Source organism: Ciconia boyciana, chromosome 11 (assembly GCF_034638445.1).
Source record: "Ciconia boyciana chromosome 11, ASM3463844v1, whole genome shotgun sequence".
Classification (NCBI taxonomy): domain Eukaryota; kingdom Metazoa; phylum Chordata; class Aves; order Ciconiiformes; family Ciconiidae; genus Ciconia; species Ciconia boyciana.
Window position 1 is genome coordinate 22,562,954 of NC_132944.1, and position 15,945 is coordinate 22,578,898.

At 48.0% G+C, this 15,945-nt stretch overlaps 1 protein-coding gene across 5 annotated transcripts in view; it reads right to left on the minus strand.

Moving 5' to 3' along the window:
* Positions 1 to 282: 282 nt before the first annotated feature.
* FLNB (filamin B) overlaps positions 283 to 15,945 on the minus strand; it is a 74,579-nt gene continuing 58,916 nt past the window's right edge. For 4 of the 5 annotated variants that reach the window (XM_072876240.1, XM_072876244.1, XM_072876239.1 and 1 more), the window contains 14 exons: positions 14,192 to 14,320; positions 13,523 to 13,696; positions 13,214 to 13,372; positions 12,637 to 12,840; positions 11,868 to 12,020; positions 11,424 to 11,546; positions 10,584 to 10,850; positions 10,001 to 10,138; positions 9,795 to 9,910; positions 7,819 to 7,951; positions 6,620 to 6,796; positions 3,949 to 4,167; positions 2,795 to 2,998; positions 283 to 2,081 (listed from right to left, as the gene is read on the minus strand). In XM_072876240.1, coding sequence (XP_072732341.1) covers positions 1,894 to 2,081; positions 2,795 to 2,998; positions 3,949 to 4,167; positions 6,620 to 6,796; positions 7,819 to 7,951; positions 9,795 to 9,910; positions 10,001 to 10,138; positions 10,584 to 10,850; positions 11,424 to 11,546; positions 11,868 to 12,020; positions 12,637 to 12,840; positions 13,214 to 13,372; positions 13,523 to 13,696; positions 14,192 to 14,320 — 2,384 coding nt within the window. In that variant the 3' untranslated portion in view covers positions 283 to 1,893. The remainder of the gene's footprint in view (positions 2,082 to 2,794; positions 2,999 to 3,948; positions 4,168 to 6,619; positions 6,797 to 7,818; positions 7,952 to 9,794; positions 9,911 to 10,000; positions 10,139 to 10,583; positions 10,851 to 11,423; positions 11,547 to 11,867; positions 12,021 to 12,636; positions 12,841 to 13,213; positions 13,373 to 13,522; positions 13,697 to 14,191; positions 14,321 to 15,945) is intronic. The other variant, XM_072876242.1, reaches the window with a different exon arrangement.

Genomic DNA, 15,945 nt, shown 5'->3' on the forward strand with positions numbered 1-15,945 from the left:
GGAAAAGCGGCACGGCCATGTCATGGCCCGTTCACGCTGCGCCTGCTGCCGCCCAGTTACGTTTATGCCACGGCTTAAACTTCTGCCAGGCATTTTGTTTTAGGAAAAAAAATTTTAGAGGAAAAAAAAAAAAAAAATGAGTGGCACTGAGGTTATGCCCAAGTTTTTCAGGGCCACCTGCAGGGCGCGTGGGCTGGGGGTTATTCTGTCTGCCCGAAGCTCCTGCACACTGTAGTTTTAGTTTGAACTTTACTGACTACATATGAAAAGAATGCAATGTTGTTTTTAACATGCACATTTTAATGAAGCAAACATTTCTATTTAATAAGTTATAAGATACAATTTTACAATCCTGCATTTTATTCCAGTTTATTTTGTTTTTACTTCCTAGTTTACAATGTAGTGAGCATTTCACATTAAGGCACAAAAAAAGCACAGTAAAAAAAAAACCCCAACCTTCCTTTATTTCCCCAATGACTGTGCTGGAGAGTAGTGCATCCACACGTAACTACAGAACGGTAAGTGTGAACTTCTCCCTAGGGACAGACAGTGACATTTCAACAGGTTTTCAACAAATCCTACCTTCTCCTAGTCACAGAGTTAAAGCTCATTTGGAGAGTTTACTAAAGCCCCAGCAGCTGACAGCAACCGAGATACGCACTTGGGAAGTAGCGCGGAGTAATCCAGGACAAACAGACAAGTTATCACGGCAGTTGTCACTCCCTGACCCTCCGCAGGAATGCCTCGTGCAGCGCGGAGGGGATTTCAGGAGAGATGAGCGTGCTTCAGGCACGTCCTTGGACTGAGATCTAATAAAACGACTCGCACCAAACACAGGTTTGTTGATTCGTGTTGCTGTTATCGGCAGATTCGCACACCCGCCCCGTACCCGACGACAGACGGGGGGTCCCATCCCAGGCTGGCTTTGCACCATCTCAGCTGCTCGCCTGGTCCGCAGCCTCCAGGGAAACAGCTGATCACCTTCCCAGTACCCCGCTGTGCTCCCACCTGCCTGAGTTTTGGGTCACACAGGCGAGAGCTACGCCCGGCGCGGCAAGTTTAGGGCTTTATTTAACCTAGCCAAACCGGGGGTTGTTCTTAAAATAAATCAAAGAGTGTGAGGAGTTACCTGTAAAGTTACAGAAATTTCACCAGAATCCCAAGCTAATTAAAAACCGCATTGCTAGCATCATGGCCAAAAAGCTACCTGTCTAGATTTACAAAGCATTAACATAAGAAAGGCTGAAAGCTTCCACAAAGTCATTTTCAGTCTGCTTTTGGTTCGCTATAAAAGATAAACTTTTCCTAAATGTAAACCATTAGCAAAGCATTTTCAAAAACATTTTAAATTTGAGTGGTAAAGCCACCTTTGGTAGCTTTTTATAATGTTAAGTGTTAAAACTGATCAAGTATACGAAGGCACCTATTATAGTACCAGTTTTACCTCATTTCTTTACAGAAAAGAATTTGAACTGGGGACAGCCCAAGTCATATTCCATAACTAAAACGTAAAGTCTCCAGTCAAATAAAATCAGTAGTTAAGATACCCAATTACAAAAGACAAATTCCAGTTTTCAATTAACATCTAAAGTCTTTAACATCCGCAAGGGAAATTAGTGTCTACTCATCCACATGATTCTCCAAACAGTAACAGTGACCCGGAGAGTACTGCAAAGGTACAATTTGAGGAGGACATTAAATAGATCGACATTAGGTTGATAAGTAGGATAGAAGTGAAATGCTTGTAAAAAATAAAGTTACAGAGTTTACTTCTGACTGTATTGAAATGTGAGCCGTGTGTATCTAGATACTGAATTTTGCAACAGGACTGCGCCCAGTATAACTCTACATCTGAACTGCAAACGCAGAGACCGACTCTGGTGCCCGGCGAGTTTAAGGAACGGTGACATGGAAGGGACTCCCGGGGATGTGCTCGTCACCCCACTTCACCGCCAGAATATAGTCACCCCTTTCCTTGACGACATACGTTACGTTGTACTGATGGCTGCCCAAATGCTTGATGGACACCTCTTCGCACGGTATGGTAGGTCCGTGGACGCCAACTAACAACATATTTGAACCTACAGCAAAATAACAGACAGTTAGCATTCCGGAGTTTAAACAAACAAGCATGGTTGTACCATAATATATTAGCTCCATAACACAAGGATTTTGTTATTTTAATTCACGGAGCGGCAGTCTGAGGTATGGCTAAACTACTCTGGTATAAGAAGGAATGCGATTTGAAAAAGACCTTCAGCCTCGTAGCGGCAAGGGTTTGCTTGTGCGTTTTGCCAGGCCTGGCAGGCTACCACTATCTAACCAGAGCCCAGGAGACACGAACGCTGCTCGTGAAAGCAAGCAGGCACTGCCGGTCACGTACTTCCTTAGAAGTTAACAGCAGAGACCAGTGAACGCGGCTGGCCTGTAACCCACCACCGCAAAGCTCCCCGGTGACGATGATCAGCGCTCCAGGCTGATGGGAACACCTTGCATTACGGGCTACAACGCACCATGAGGATCGCTTACGTTCAGCAACCTGTCTGTTCTCGTGCCATAACCCTGTGCTTTCTTTCCGGTGTACCTGGCTCCGACAAAGCCGTTTGGAGAGGAACTGGCATCTTTACAGCCTCTCTATTAGGATTGATTTGGTGAGCACCGTGTAGCATTTAGAGTTTTTCTTTATAACCAGATCATCACCTCAAGCTCTGAATTTTAACTTTGCAAGTTGGTTTAGGGCAAAAAAACATCCAGCTAAACCACCCCGACATCCAGCTGGTTCCTGTACCCATACCTGCTTTGCTGCAGTCGACGGAGAAGGAGCTTTTCTGACCCACAAAAGCCTTTGAGAGTCCTGCTCCCCGGGAAACCACTTTGCTAGCATCCGAGGTGGATTTGGGAATGGCACTATAGCAAGTTTCAGTCGACGACCTTGTCACCGACTCTACCAGGATGGAAGAAGTTTCGTTGGCGCTGCCTGGGCTAACCAGTCGCTGTCCTGGAAACAGAAAAGACTTCTGACGTTCAGATTCACCCCATCTGAAAGGCACTTACAAGGAGGTTTCAAAACCCTCCTAATGACTAGCATGCGTTCTGCATCCAGAAATGCATTTTCGGAAAGGAGCAGTTTCCTACGTGGGTTTTTAAGCCGACATCTTCCAGCAACGCTGGCAACGATCCCATCCCAGAGCCCTTGAGTGGTTAAAGGGCCACAGGAACTTCAGGATTTATTAAGCAAAGCTGGCCGCTTAAGAAGAGTTAATTGTGCTCCAATCACCAAATGCCAAAAATTACTCGAGTTGGCAGAAAAGCAGGTGCAATTTTGCAATAACCCATTTGGAAAGCAGAGCGTGTCCCAGCCCGGGGGAGCGCAGTCCCTGCCGTCCGCTCCCAAGAGCATCACCGCGCCACGGGCACCAGGAGAGGGTTCACTAGCTCCGGGGCAGCAGCAGAGATGAACCCCAGTCTGTGCTTAAACACAGCACTGAAGAGAGAAAGAGCTTCCTAAACCAGCCTTCCTCACGTCATCTAAAAGCCTCCCAGACATTACCGACCTTTGGTTAGGCAACACCTGCACCAAAATGAGACCAAGAGGGGCATAAATTACGCTACAGGCGACCAGGTTTCAGGCTTTGGGGGAGAAATGGGTAAATAAGTCGTATTTCCCTACTACCAATGCAACGCCCTGGGGCTAGGCCAGGATTTTATATTCCCCCACGAAGCTGTTTTACGGCCCTCCACCGAGTCAAGCTGGCAAGCTCCGTGACTAATGCTCCTGCCGCCTCTCCTGACATCCCTCATCTGGGCTTTGGTGGCGATGGGGAGAAACACTTCGCTTCTCATGGTTTTGGCCATCTAGACCCGAATGCCGCACCATCTCGGAGGGACGTGGTTGCTGAACGACACAAACTACTGCAGGCACACAGTAAAGACTGGTTAGCTTTTTACCTGTAACCTTTGCCTTGAAGGGGCTGCCCACTATGTGGTTAGGTCCACCATATTTAACTCCAATTAAATAGTTTCCTGGAGCCATGGGTGTGTACATGACTTTGTAACCTTCTGGAGTTTCCTGGCAGTCCATTTTCACCTTTGATGGCCCTTCAATTGTAACAGAGAGGGTACCTGGACCAGCCTTGGTCGTGTTAATGAAAAACTCCGACTGCAATCCTAGAAAGACGGAGCACAGTAAGACACACTCTTCCTCACACCCCGTGTTACAAAAGCAGCCTGTTGTTAAATAGGAACGGGTACTTCGGTGCAAGGCGAGGCTGCAGGCAGGGAGGGACAGCATGCCTCCCCCCAGCACCCTCGCACAGGCCAGCCCCGGCCGCGGGCTCTGCACCCCGGCTCCCTCCGCTCATGTTCTATGACTGCGGGCGGGTGGGAAAAGGGGTCACGACAGCCCTTTAGGGCCAAAATGGAAGGATTTTGGCATCGAAAGACTGGCTTAGAGAGAAAACTCTTAGAACAAGAGCCTTTCTACTGGGCGTTGGAGCCGACGCAGCCTCCTGCGTGGCTAAGCTCAGGAAAGCTCGGAGCCGTCTCGCTGCCTGGACCATAAATGAGCAGCGAAGAGCCCACAAGAAAGCAAGAGAGACGAGGGGCAGGAGCTCTCCTGGAGGAGACGGGCGTTTGAACTGCTCGGCAACAGCAGCCCAAGCAGTGTGTGGAAACAAAAGCCTGTTCAATTACAGCATCTGGTTAACACAGCTGAATTACTGCTGCTAATACTAAGCCAATGACACAATGCCAGCAACCCAAGAAAAAATTAAGCAAGGCTTTCAGCCCCTAAATAATTTACTGTCAAACTCTGGCTTCAAATATTTATGATCTTTGGGCTGTTGTATCAGACGCTGCTGAGCAGGAATAAAGTGCTCGAGCTCAATCAAAACCAGGACGGTTATGGGGAAGTTTACTACAGCCGTGGCCGAAGCATGCGAGCGTGGTGATAAAGTAGGGAGCGGTTTCCAGCCGCTCCACACAAGCGGCTGCTGTGTCGCAACGCTGGAAGAACCCAGCTCCGCAGAGGACTGCGCCATCGTCAGCGCTTCAGCAGCAAACCTCGCCGGCACCGCCGGCCTGGGAGGTAAGGTGCTCAGCCTGGAGCGCGCAGGCCCGCTTGCAATACGCACCGCTCGACCAGCGGGAAATTAATTTCCAAAGCCGGCAAGCTTCACGGCTTCTCGCCGAAGACTTCTCGCTCCGAAGTCACTGCTTTTTGCCTGTGCCCCAAATGAAGGCGCGCATTGTCGGAGCCCGCAGGCGCGCACCCTTCCCGGGGGACGTCTCAGGTGCTCGGCCACCGGCTGTCGAAACCGCGACACTAGGTCATTGTTTGGAAAAGCTGCTCAGCAGCTCCCAGGGCACTGAGCTTCTGGCAGCGGCCAGGATTCAACAAGGGGGCACAGAGTAGCTTTGCTGAAGTTAAACAGTCTATTTAGATTAAAAACAACCCCAAGCACCTTTATAGATGGAGAAAAATTCCCCCATCCCTGATGCATCAGTGGCTAGTATTAATGAGTGCTTTTGTTTCCACCTATTAAAGCAGCACAGGCTACAATATCTTTATTTTACACAGTATATCCACATGTTTCCAAAACCAACTGCTTGGTTTCTCCAAAACAGCAGAAGCTTTGACTGAATAACTGCGATATTTTTTTTTCCAGGGAGAAAAAAAAAGCATAAAATAGAATCCACAAAAGACAGGAGTGGGTAGGATAACAGGAGCTAGCTATCACCTTGTGTATCGAAGGGAAAAAAAGAAAATCAGTTTTACTCTGCTATTCACTTGTGTGTGTGGCCCTAGAAAGCACGCAATTAAATAAATCAAAGTGCAGATCCTGGAATGCTTTCCTACTTACTTACTAAGGCCATAAATCTTATAAATGAAAAAAAAACCAAAGCCCTAAACCCTACATTCTTGAGTTGAGAACTATCAGATGGGGCGGCCACCGCAGATAACTAGGTGTCAGATTTCCAAGAAGAGTCAGCGTTCACGCTGCGTCTGAAGCACGTGTAGCACGCTGCAAACCGAACAACGCACCGTACTCCCTAGAGTTTACACATCGCATTACATTTAAACTTGAACTTTCTTAGAGGTGCAAGCACCGAAGGAGAGGTAACTGGGTACACCCTCGTACCCGTTTAATTTACAGGGGCATGCAAGTTAAACCAGACGCCTTCAACTAGACAGCCAACTCAGTATCTGCATTCACAAAAGCTTCCGGCCTTTGCAGACATCGCGTTCACGCGTGGAACGGAGCCAGAGCATCTCCGGAGCTCCAAGGGACCACCAACGTGGAGCTAAGCTAACCGGCAGAGTCGTAGCCCAGCTGCTAGCCAGTTCAAGAGAACTCGTGCTGCAGTTGCTGGTTTACAGAGGTTTTAAGTTTGTTAAGGCTTAGTATAGCCTGCAGACTCACTAATCGATGGTTATAAGACTTGAGGAGCATGCGAGAAAGCAAAATTAGCCTGTGCCCAGGTCAGCAGAGAATGTGGGTTAGTCCAGCTGCCTTAGCAGGGAAAGTCATGTAAAAATATGCCTAGGGAACAGCTTCTGTCTCTCTCAGAAAGGCAAAGCGCAAGCAGGTCCGTATCGAAGCTGTAAAGGAAGGGTTACCCGTGGTACCGCTCTCCAGGCCGGATCCGTACGCCGTGACGAGCGCGGGATTGCCCGCCTGCCCGGGCTCGCCGACGCGCACTTTGAAAGGGCTGCCCACGACGTGGCTTCCGTTGAACTTCACGTCGATTGAGTGGATGCCGTTTTCATGGGGGATGAACCGAACAGCATACTTATCTGCAAGAGAGAAGCGGCTTTTCTGATGTACGAGAGATAACGAGAAAACAGCAATTCAACCCAACACGGGGCTGGTTAGCAACCCCAGCGAGGCTTCTGCAACGCTTCAACATATTTTGGTCCCAGCTTAAGCAAACTCAGCTACACAGGCTGCTAAGCTCATATTTAAGTAGGGAAACGCTGTATTTATCGCAGGAGGTGTCACGGGTTGGATTTTCAGCTTGTCTACTAGGACCTGATCTGTCATCCAGCCCGCAGAGCGAGTTGTAGGGTTATTTGCCTCACACGTGCACTAAGCACGACAGCTTAATCACCGCCCAACCTGTCAGCGGTCGCGGGAGCAGCGCAGAGAAGAAAAGCAGCTGGTAAGAGCAAGCCAAATCTTACCAGCGGGCTGAGCGTGCTGCTCTGACACCACACCTTTATTCAACAGTCATTTAGCAATTTGCTGATATTTAACATTTTTGATTGTGTGTTAGCCCAGAGGAGGGACTGATCTTCCCCAGCTGCTGTCTGTCCATAGTACAGACCGTAACTCGCTCAGACTCCAAGTGAAAAAGAAAGGCTCATTGCTGAAACAGGTGCTGAGCTTTCTGTAGTGTTTGCTTATGTTCAGCTTCCTTGACGTTTCGTATGAAGGAGTGAGTGCGAGTTAAAAATAAACTATTATTCAAAGATGGAAGCATAGCTTTGAAAAATAAAATTCCTCCCTGGCTAAATTCAACAGCCACATCATATTTCATTTACGACTAATATCACCGTACCTTCACTGGCAAGCCAAGACTTAAATATCTGTATCTTACATAAGTTAGGGCTCAGTCACTTCCTGAGCTATCTGGGAAAAGCACGGACGTAACCCTGACCGAACAGCTCTTGACACCAAGACGTCGTTCTCCGCGCAAGGCGCTCGTCCCTGGGGTACGCCGTTCGCAAGCCAAAGGGCCGAAAGCCCCTCGCTACGGGGCCGCGAGGGTGTTCTGGAGGTCACCCGGTGCGTTTTGACAACGTAAAGCCCTGCTCACCTGGCTCCAGCTCAGACACGTGGCACTCTTCTACAGCTCCGGAGGGGCTGTGGACTTTAGCATCGATCTTGCCCTTTGCCCCGTTCAGCCTTATAGCAAAGGATGCTGGCTGATTAACTTTTAATCCAGACTCCTGAGAATGCAACAGTCAGATTATCACATTCAAACTTCGCGTTTCAGACAGCACAAGATTTGTGGCAGGGAAATAACCGCTTCAGCACAGCTTTTTTTTTTTTTTTTTTTTTAGATTTCAACAAAAGGCGTAAAGTTGTGACTTGCATTAACTCTCACATCAGAAGCTCTCTCCCTCTTAGGGGGTGGCTGATTTAGCAGTCACCCATATTGGCTAGGCTGATTTTTCCCATGGTAACAGACCATTTTTGGAAGCCAGACGACTCTGCCAAATCAGGCAGAGGCAGGTTTACAAGACTAGTCACCCGTTATCACTGATGTCAGCCCCCGGCATTCAGGCACTTGATTTAAGGGATGTTTAAGCTATAGCTCCATTTTCAGCCCGTTCATTCATTCCAGATTCATTCAGGGGAAAAGCCTCTGATAATCCAGTCGTCTGAAAGAGTAATATGCGTGTTTATATTTGCCACAAGAGGCTGCATTTAGAACGCCACCACAAGACATCTTAACATGAGAAAGTAATTTAAAACACAAAACCAGATGTTGCTGTGCTGTCAGGCCGTCGGTGGAAGGCGAGGCAGCTCAGCATCCCTGCTGCAACGGCCCTCGACCGGAGCAGCCCATGCAGCTATCCAGCAGTAATACTTCATGCTACACATACTTTACCTGATTTTGTTTTCAACTAAGTCCTGAAGAGGGAAATAAATGCAACTGAGTAGGACTGAGGTACAAGGTATAAAGCAAGTCCCTGCTGCGGGTTTAGCGGAGGCTGATGCTGCACACTGCGCTCCCGTTACCGAATACTCAGCTTTATCTGCCTCTCCAGGACTTAACTGAAGTGAGCATTCCTGTCAAAGAGTCTTTAAATGAAACACAAGAGAAACATCAATACCACAGCGACTAATTAACGCCCTTGTAACTCCTGGTTAGAAGAGATACTATCAGATCAGGCTGTCACGGTTCATTTACACAGCCAAGGTGGAGGAGTCCTGCAGCCCAGGCAAACTCCTGGGGACCACAGCTGGGACGTATCCAGAAAAAAGCCTCAACCGGAGTACTAATTGCTTATCACAACTCAGCGAGGACTGAGGTGCGGTATGTTTAGACACAGATTCTCAGTCTCAAGTCCAAGTTTCTGGCTTTGGAAATTTAAGTCAGGCCTTTAACGTGACTTGTACTTTAATGCACGTAACCACACACACACAAAAACGATATGGTGAGGTTAACGGATCAAAGCTGTGATTCACTCAGATTCGCTACTGGTCATGAATCATCTGAGCTGCGACCGTGCGGTCAGCCAGAGCAACCCCGCGCTCCGACCGGGCAGCGGGGCCCCCTCCATCTGCCCACGCGAACGCTCCAGCAAGGTTGCGGCAACGTCCCCACCACGCAGCCCTACGCCGCCTCGCCGTGGGAACCCGGCTCTGCAGCCCACGTGCCAACCGAGTAACTCGGTACCAGGATGACCACTGGTGGGTCACGTCCGTGTTTCAGTTCTCCTTGGCCTTCCCCTAGCTAACGGGGCAGAAAGCAAGGTTTAGCTCCTCTAATGCTGTTTCTACAGCCTTTTATTCTTAATTCCCAAGTGTTACCACCTGAAATACGCTCAGTTGAGCCTTCTGCCTTCAAATTCTGGCTAGCCAAGGCTGGGCCAGCTCTACCGGCCCAAGTTACCAAGGGGCCAGCTGCCAAAAACCTCTCTCTGGCTGCAAGCTGAGCTTGAAAACAAGCACCAACCAAGGCAAGGCCACTACTAAGAAGAAAGGACAACCACTTTGGTCTCGGAGAACAAGGACGAAATCAGTCTGTGTGGCAAGTTGTGGAGATGTTTCCTTATGTCTCACCTGAAGGCTAGTGACAGTGAGCCTGCGAGCATCGTCGGAGGGGGCGATGATGGGAACCAGGTAGGGGCTTTCAGGAATGTGCTCGTCATTGAACTTTATGGACACCTCATAGTTGCCTGCAGGGAGAAAAGAAGTGGTGGGTGTCCTTAGTTTCTTTGAAAGTAGCATTCGGTGTTATTTCAGTATGATTTGGTCTCGGTACACACCTGGCTCTTGAACTATGTATGATACACCACAAGATCCATCTTTATGGTCCTCAAAGGCGATTTCTGCTTTACTTGGGCCTTCTACAGCAATAGACAGTCCTCCAGCTCCAGCTTCCCGTGTCCATATACTGAACTCGGCTGTTGAAGCACACGAGAGCACACACAAGAGTAAGCTGGCTGCTGCTGGGTTGCAGCTTCTTCCTAACAGACCGTGCAGCATCCCATACTTATGTGCACGAGGAACGGAACCTCGTCCCATCATCCTGGGTGACGACACTTAGCAGTTTCTCCAAGAGGCTCCTATCAGCCCTGAAGTAGCCCCCCAGCCCTGTATAACACACCTTACAACCTCAAGCTCATCCCGTGAGAGCAGTCAGTTTCCAAAACACGGATTTCCAGACTTCTCCATCTGCGTGACGCAGCAATATTCTTTTCTCCACCGACCACCCCTGGCTCGGGGCGACCCTCTGCTGCTACACCAAGCTCTGCTCAAGCTCGCAGAGGAGAGGCCAAGAGAAACCAACGCACCGCGCTGCAGACCCGCGCGCAGCGGGCGCCGGAGCCTGGCGAGCGCGGGACTCACCTGGGACACCCATCTCTCCACGCTCCAGCCCCGGGCCTCCAGCTCTGACTTTATGGGCTCCTCCCTCGCCCAGTGGCCCCACGGTGAACTGGAAGGGGCTGCCCGGCACCGGCTGCCCTCTGTATTTGACATCCACAGTGTGGACCCCCATTTCTTGTGGCACAAAGCGGACGCAATAGGTGTTTTTGTCAGCTTCTACAATTTCAGCATCAAAGTTTCTTCCAGAGGGACTAGTTACCTGGGCTGTCATATCCCCACAATCAATTTCTAACAAGAAGAAAATAAAAAAATGCAGATTAGAAAGTGACAAAGGGGTTTGGTATTTTGTTTTTGGAAGCAGGACCTGAGCTGAAGCGATTACACAGTGCGAATGGCAGAAGAGGCACGTAGGTGCCAGCCCACGCTCAGCTAGCTGCGTGCTGCTGAGCAGCAAGCCCGGCCAGGTACGGCTTGCCAGGCACCACGGAGGCGGATGAAGAGGCTGGGTAAGTGCAGCCAGCTAAGACTGGCCTACGTGACTCCCGTTACAGCAGTACACACACCTAACAGCCAACACGATGATCCTAAAACCCTGGAGACAGGGTGAGCTGTGCAGCCCGTTCTCCAGCCTGCTGTACACAGAATACATTCAGGCCTCCCTGGTATTTATTTCTCCATGTGTTGAGCATGGTTATGCTTATTTTTAACCATTCAGAGAGACCACACTGCCAGTGTTTCTTCCCTAAACCATCTTAATATGAGGATGTCTTAACAACACTGAAGTTCCTATTTCCGCTGCTTCAGGTACGCCCACGCTACACAAGTGCAGGTTATGGTTACGGGGATAAGGATGTTGCTCACCTGGAATTTTTAGGTTCAGGTCACATATGCTTCCTACTGTTGCAACAGAGGGAGCCCGTCTGGTTCGTGTGATGCTCTCCTTAACTCTTCCTTCACCACTTATCTTCACAGTGAACGGGCTGCCTGTAAGTACCACAGCAAGTCACTCCTCTGCTCGTTACACACTGCACCGAGGGGAGGAGTGAAAGCTTCCTCCGATTTGTGGCGGATCATAGGGGACGTTTTTGAGCCAGCTAACAGTCAGGTCCAAGTGAAATACACCCATGTAACCAGAATAGTTTTGGATGCTTGCTGCTCGTAGACGGTACTGGTAGGACCTCCTTGAATCTTTGGGACGTATGGTCCGAGCCAGGTTACACAGCCCACCCGCAGCTCCAGTGCGCTGGCCAGCTAGGTAAGACTTTTGTTGTACTAACCAAAAAGTTGCTCAACCCTTCTGCTTACCTGGAATATGTTCGTCTGCAAATTTAGTGGACACAATGTACACGCCAGGTACAGTCGGAAAATAGGACACTTTGCAAGTTCCATCTTCTAGGTCTTCAGTCTGGATATCTACCTTGCTGGGTCCTTCAACTGCCAGCGAGATCCCACCATAACCTACAATACAGCTAAGTTAGCCTCAGATTTCCACAGTGCTATTATAAATTTGACACAAAATAGTCCAAACCCATAGCAGTAGCTCGTCGGTAGGTTTGTATCATAACGGGCACATGGGAGTTGCGTGATGCCTTAGTGACATTTTTGTAGCCCTAATCAGTCAGATATTCAAGGCACAGCATGCATTCAGCTCCTAAAATGCTCTGACCATATCTCTTATATTTCATTAATGTTGAAAAGTTAGCTTCAAAGACTGTGGCCAAGGCTCCACATTAAACCAAGAGGGAAATATCTTCCTCATTTCCTTCTTGCTGTACACAACGATACTAGAACCAGCACCATCGAACGAAAGAAAAGCTTCGTCAGTGCCTCAGTGACAGCCCCTGTTGGCTGTAACAGAAGACATAAGCCAAGACAACGCAAAGCATTTTAGAAGTAAATAGCACTGTCTGTAGTTAACAACTGACAATAGTGACCGTGCACGCTTAATATACTATTTGCATCTGCTGCTTTGCGGCTTGTGACCTGGTGGTTGCACGCTGAGGGAGACAACGCTCTTGTTTAGAGAGGATACGTGTCTCGCAGCATCTCACAGTCCCTTTGCGATGGAACTAACCTGCGTCTCTTGTGTCTACAACAAAGTCACACATTTCAAAGGTTCGTCCTTCTACCAGGCCACGTCCAAAAACTCTTGCTCGTCTGGCATCTCCTATCTCGGACTGGACCACCATGATTGTTACAGGGCTGTTTGGCACATGGCTCCCGTTCTTCTTGATGCTAACCAGATGCTCTCCTACTTCCCGTGGAATGAACGAGATGCCTACAAAGCAGAGAAATGTAACAAACGTACTCACTTTTTATGCATGTTATACTTGATTTAAATGCCTTAATCACACCAAGAAATGAAATTCCGAAAGAGCACACTGTTTACACATGCTGAAGTGTTGCTCTCAAATGGGCGACAAAGCCATTCACATACGCTGACAAAAAGCTCTTCAATCACAACCTGGCACGTCACGTGCAAGCTAACACAAGAGGTCATTCTTCGTACTCTTCTGCCTTGGGCCAACTGTACCAAACAATATCAACCACTCGCTTTGACAACGCTCTTCTGGGAAGGAGTAGAAGAGTCAGTCATTTTACATAGCAAAGCAAACCGGCGTAGAGGCTACTACGCTACCATCAGAGCTTACCAATGTGGTTATTGGGTAGCCTCTTCAGAAGACAAGGCTCATCACGACCTGATGGGGCTTTAATGCTGGCTGTTAGGAGACTGAGATCAGTCTCATTGATGTCCAACAAAAAGTCAGCAGCAGAACCAAGCTTAACCTGGGACCGTCTTCTGTTATCATCTGAATATGTAAAGAGAAACGAGTCAGAAAATACTGCAAGGCTAAGTGCAGAACAAGTTGGAGGACTTCATGTTCCTGACACAAACCAGGTCCCCCACGCTATCAGAGGTTAATTTTCATTAAGTGCTTCCAGAAGTCTAAACTTTATACCTGTGATCTTGGCCGTGAACGGACTGCCCGGGATGTGCTTGTCGTTGTACTTGACCAGGATGCTGTAGTTCCCAGGTAGAGTAGGCAGGTAGGTGACTGTGCACGTCCCATCTTTGTTATCAATGCAGCTGATCTCTGCTTTTGAAGGTCCTTCAATAGCCAAGTCCAACCCACCTAGGAAACAAAACCAGCACTTATGTAAATCTTCATGCACACCAAGTCCAAAGACTTGGTCCAACGAGGAAGATCCAGTACTTGGTACTGAAAATGCAGCTTAGATGCATGTTTTCAAAGGACAGCAGCAGAAAGAGCTCAGGCCAATCCACTAAGACCACAACTCTATTCAGTCTGTTAGATTTACCTAACAGCCATTCCACATCCAGTCATCATCCTCTAGAGCTAAGCTGCCTTCAGTTCATTTTTAATTAAATGAATCATTTGCACCCTGTACCACAGGGTGCATCTACTGCTCTCAGGAAGAAGTGGTAAGACAGTTTTTACTGCAAGTTACAGCTTGATGAAATCCGTTTCACCTGATATTCGCACAAGTCATTTGTATCGCACCAGAGATTCACAGTTGGACAGATGAATGCAAATTAACGCCGATGCGCATTACGCTTCTAAGAAGTTCCTAGCTTAGGGTAGGATGGGTTTAAAGAACAGACTTACCCTCTCCTGCGTCTTCTGTGACAATGGTGAAAGTCGCTGGTTTATTGGCGACCCCATAAATGAGGCCAGGGCCATAAGCAGACACACTGCCGCTGTTTGGATAATTCACATAGAACTGCAGAGGGCTCTCTAAAGGAAAAAAAAAAAAAAAGAAACAAAAGAAGCACTTTTAGGAATGAGTGGCCTGGACTACAAGAACAAAACAGGCATCGAGCTGCTCCGACCCAACAGGATCTTATTCTTATGCTTACTGATACCCATGTTCTTCAATACCATTCTCACTACTTGATATTTGAAGAACCTTTATGTGACTGTAATGCACTTAAAAACGAGTAAGCCTCCCCCTTTCATCTTCAAAAGATACTTCTCCACAATTTGTTACACATCCAGTCATGACAAAGTAAGTGTTACTCAAATTACCAGAGATAAGCTTCAATGATGTTGTAAAGGGTCTTACTCATTACAAGCTTATTTTTAGCACATTAAATCAGAACATGACTCAGAAGCAGGCTTTCAGTTCAGGCACAGGTCCTGAATTTTGGTAGCTCAGAATTAGGAACTAGCACAGCACACTGTCTGACTCAATGAACCTGAACTAGCAAATTTGAAGGGTATCCAAAAACAGATTTGCCAGCCTCAGATTAGCTAAGCTGGTGCACAAGAACAAAAAGTACAGTCACCAACAGCCAATAATGGTTTCAAAAAAAGGCACAGATAGCTCTTAAATCCAAAGCTAGATTTTGCAGCTGAGACAGCAGCAAGTTTGATTCACAATAGCCTTCAAGAAGGAAACATTACGGCACATCATCCTGCTGTCCAGATGAAGGGTAACGGTCTTACTGAACCGATACATCCGACAGTCTGGCACTTATGGAGGTGCTATACCCATACAAAGTGCTGAAGATACCAACGTAGCACCATGCATCACATCATCGAGCTCCCTGCTTCAGCCAAAGTCATCCCGTGTTTCTGTACGCCAACAGATCCAGCAGCCCGGTTCAGGCAGTGCTGAAGGTATTTTGTCTCATGTCTACACACCCTTCTGCAGATCTGGCCCTTTTCGCCCCAGCCCCACACAGCCGACATGCCCGGAGAACCGCAGGGCGGCCCCAAGGCAGAGCTTCGGCTGGGGAGCCGGAGAAGAAGAGAAGGAGAAGAAGAGAAGGAGAAGAAGAGAAGGAGAAGAAGAGAAGGAGAAGAAGAGAAGGAGAAGAAGAGAAGGAGAAGAAGAGAAGGAGAAGAAGAGAAGGAGAAGAAGAGAAGGAGAAGAAGAGAAGGAGAAGAAGAGAAGGAGAAGAAGAGAAGGAGAAGAAGAGAAGGAGAAGAAGAGAAGTGGAAGGCAGTGGTTTCTGTTTGTTAAGAAGCAGCCAGGGAGAAAGAAAGATTACAGCACAGTGTGCATGTGTGCTTTATCTTACTGCAATGAGATGGAAAGAGTAACCATGGTGTTTTAGCCACTTAGTCCTCCCCACAGATTGGAGATTTTATGCCAATGCAGTTTTAAGGATAAACATACACTGCAACCACTAGTTTTGTTCAGCACCATGGCAGTAAATTTCAACCTGAAAAAAATGGTAGTTAGAAAATTGTATGTTTCTTCTTCATAATAAAATGCCACAAAAGCTAGTTTTCAAAACCAAAATCCATTTTAAGCCTGGCTGGTACTATTAAACCACAATGGAAGCTCACATGTGCCGGCACTTACTCCTTTGCTTTAGTTGCTCTCTGGACTGCTTGCAGACGAACTGCTGCTG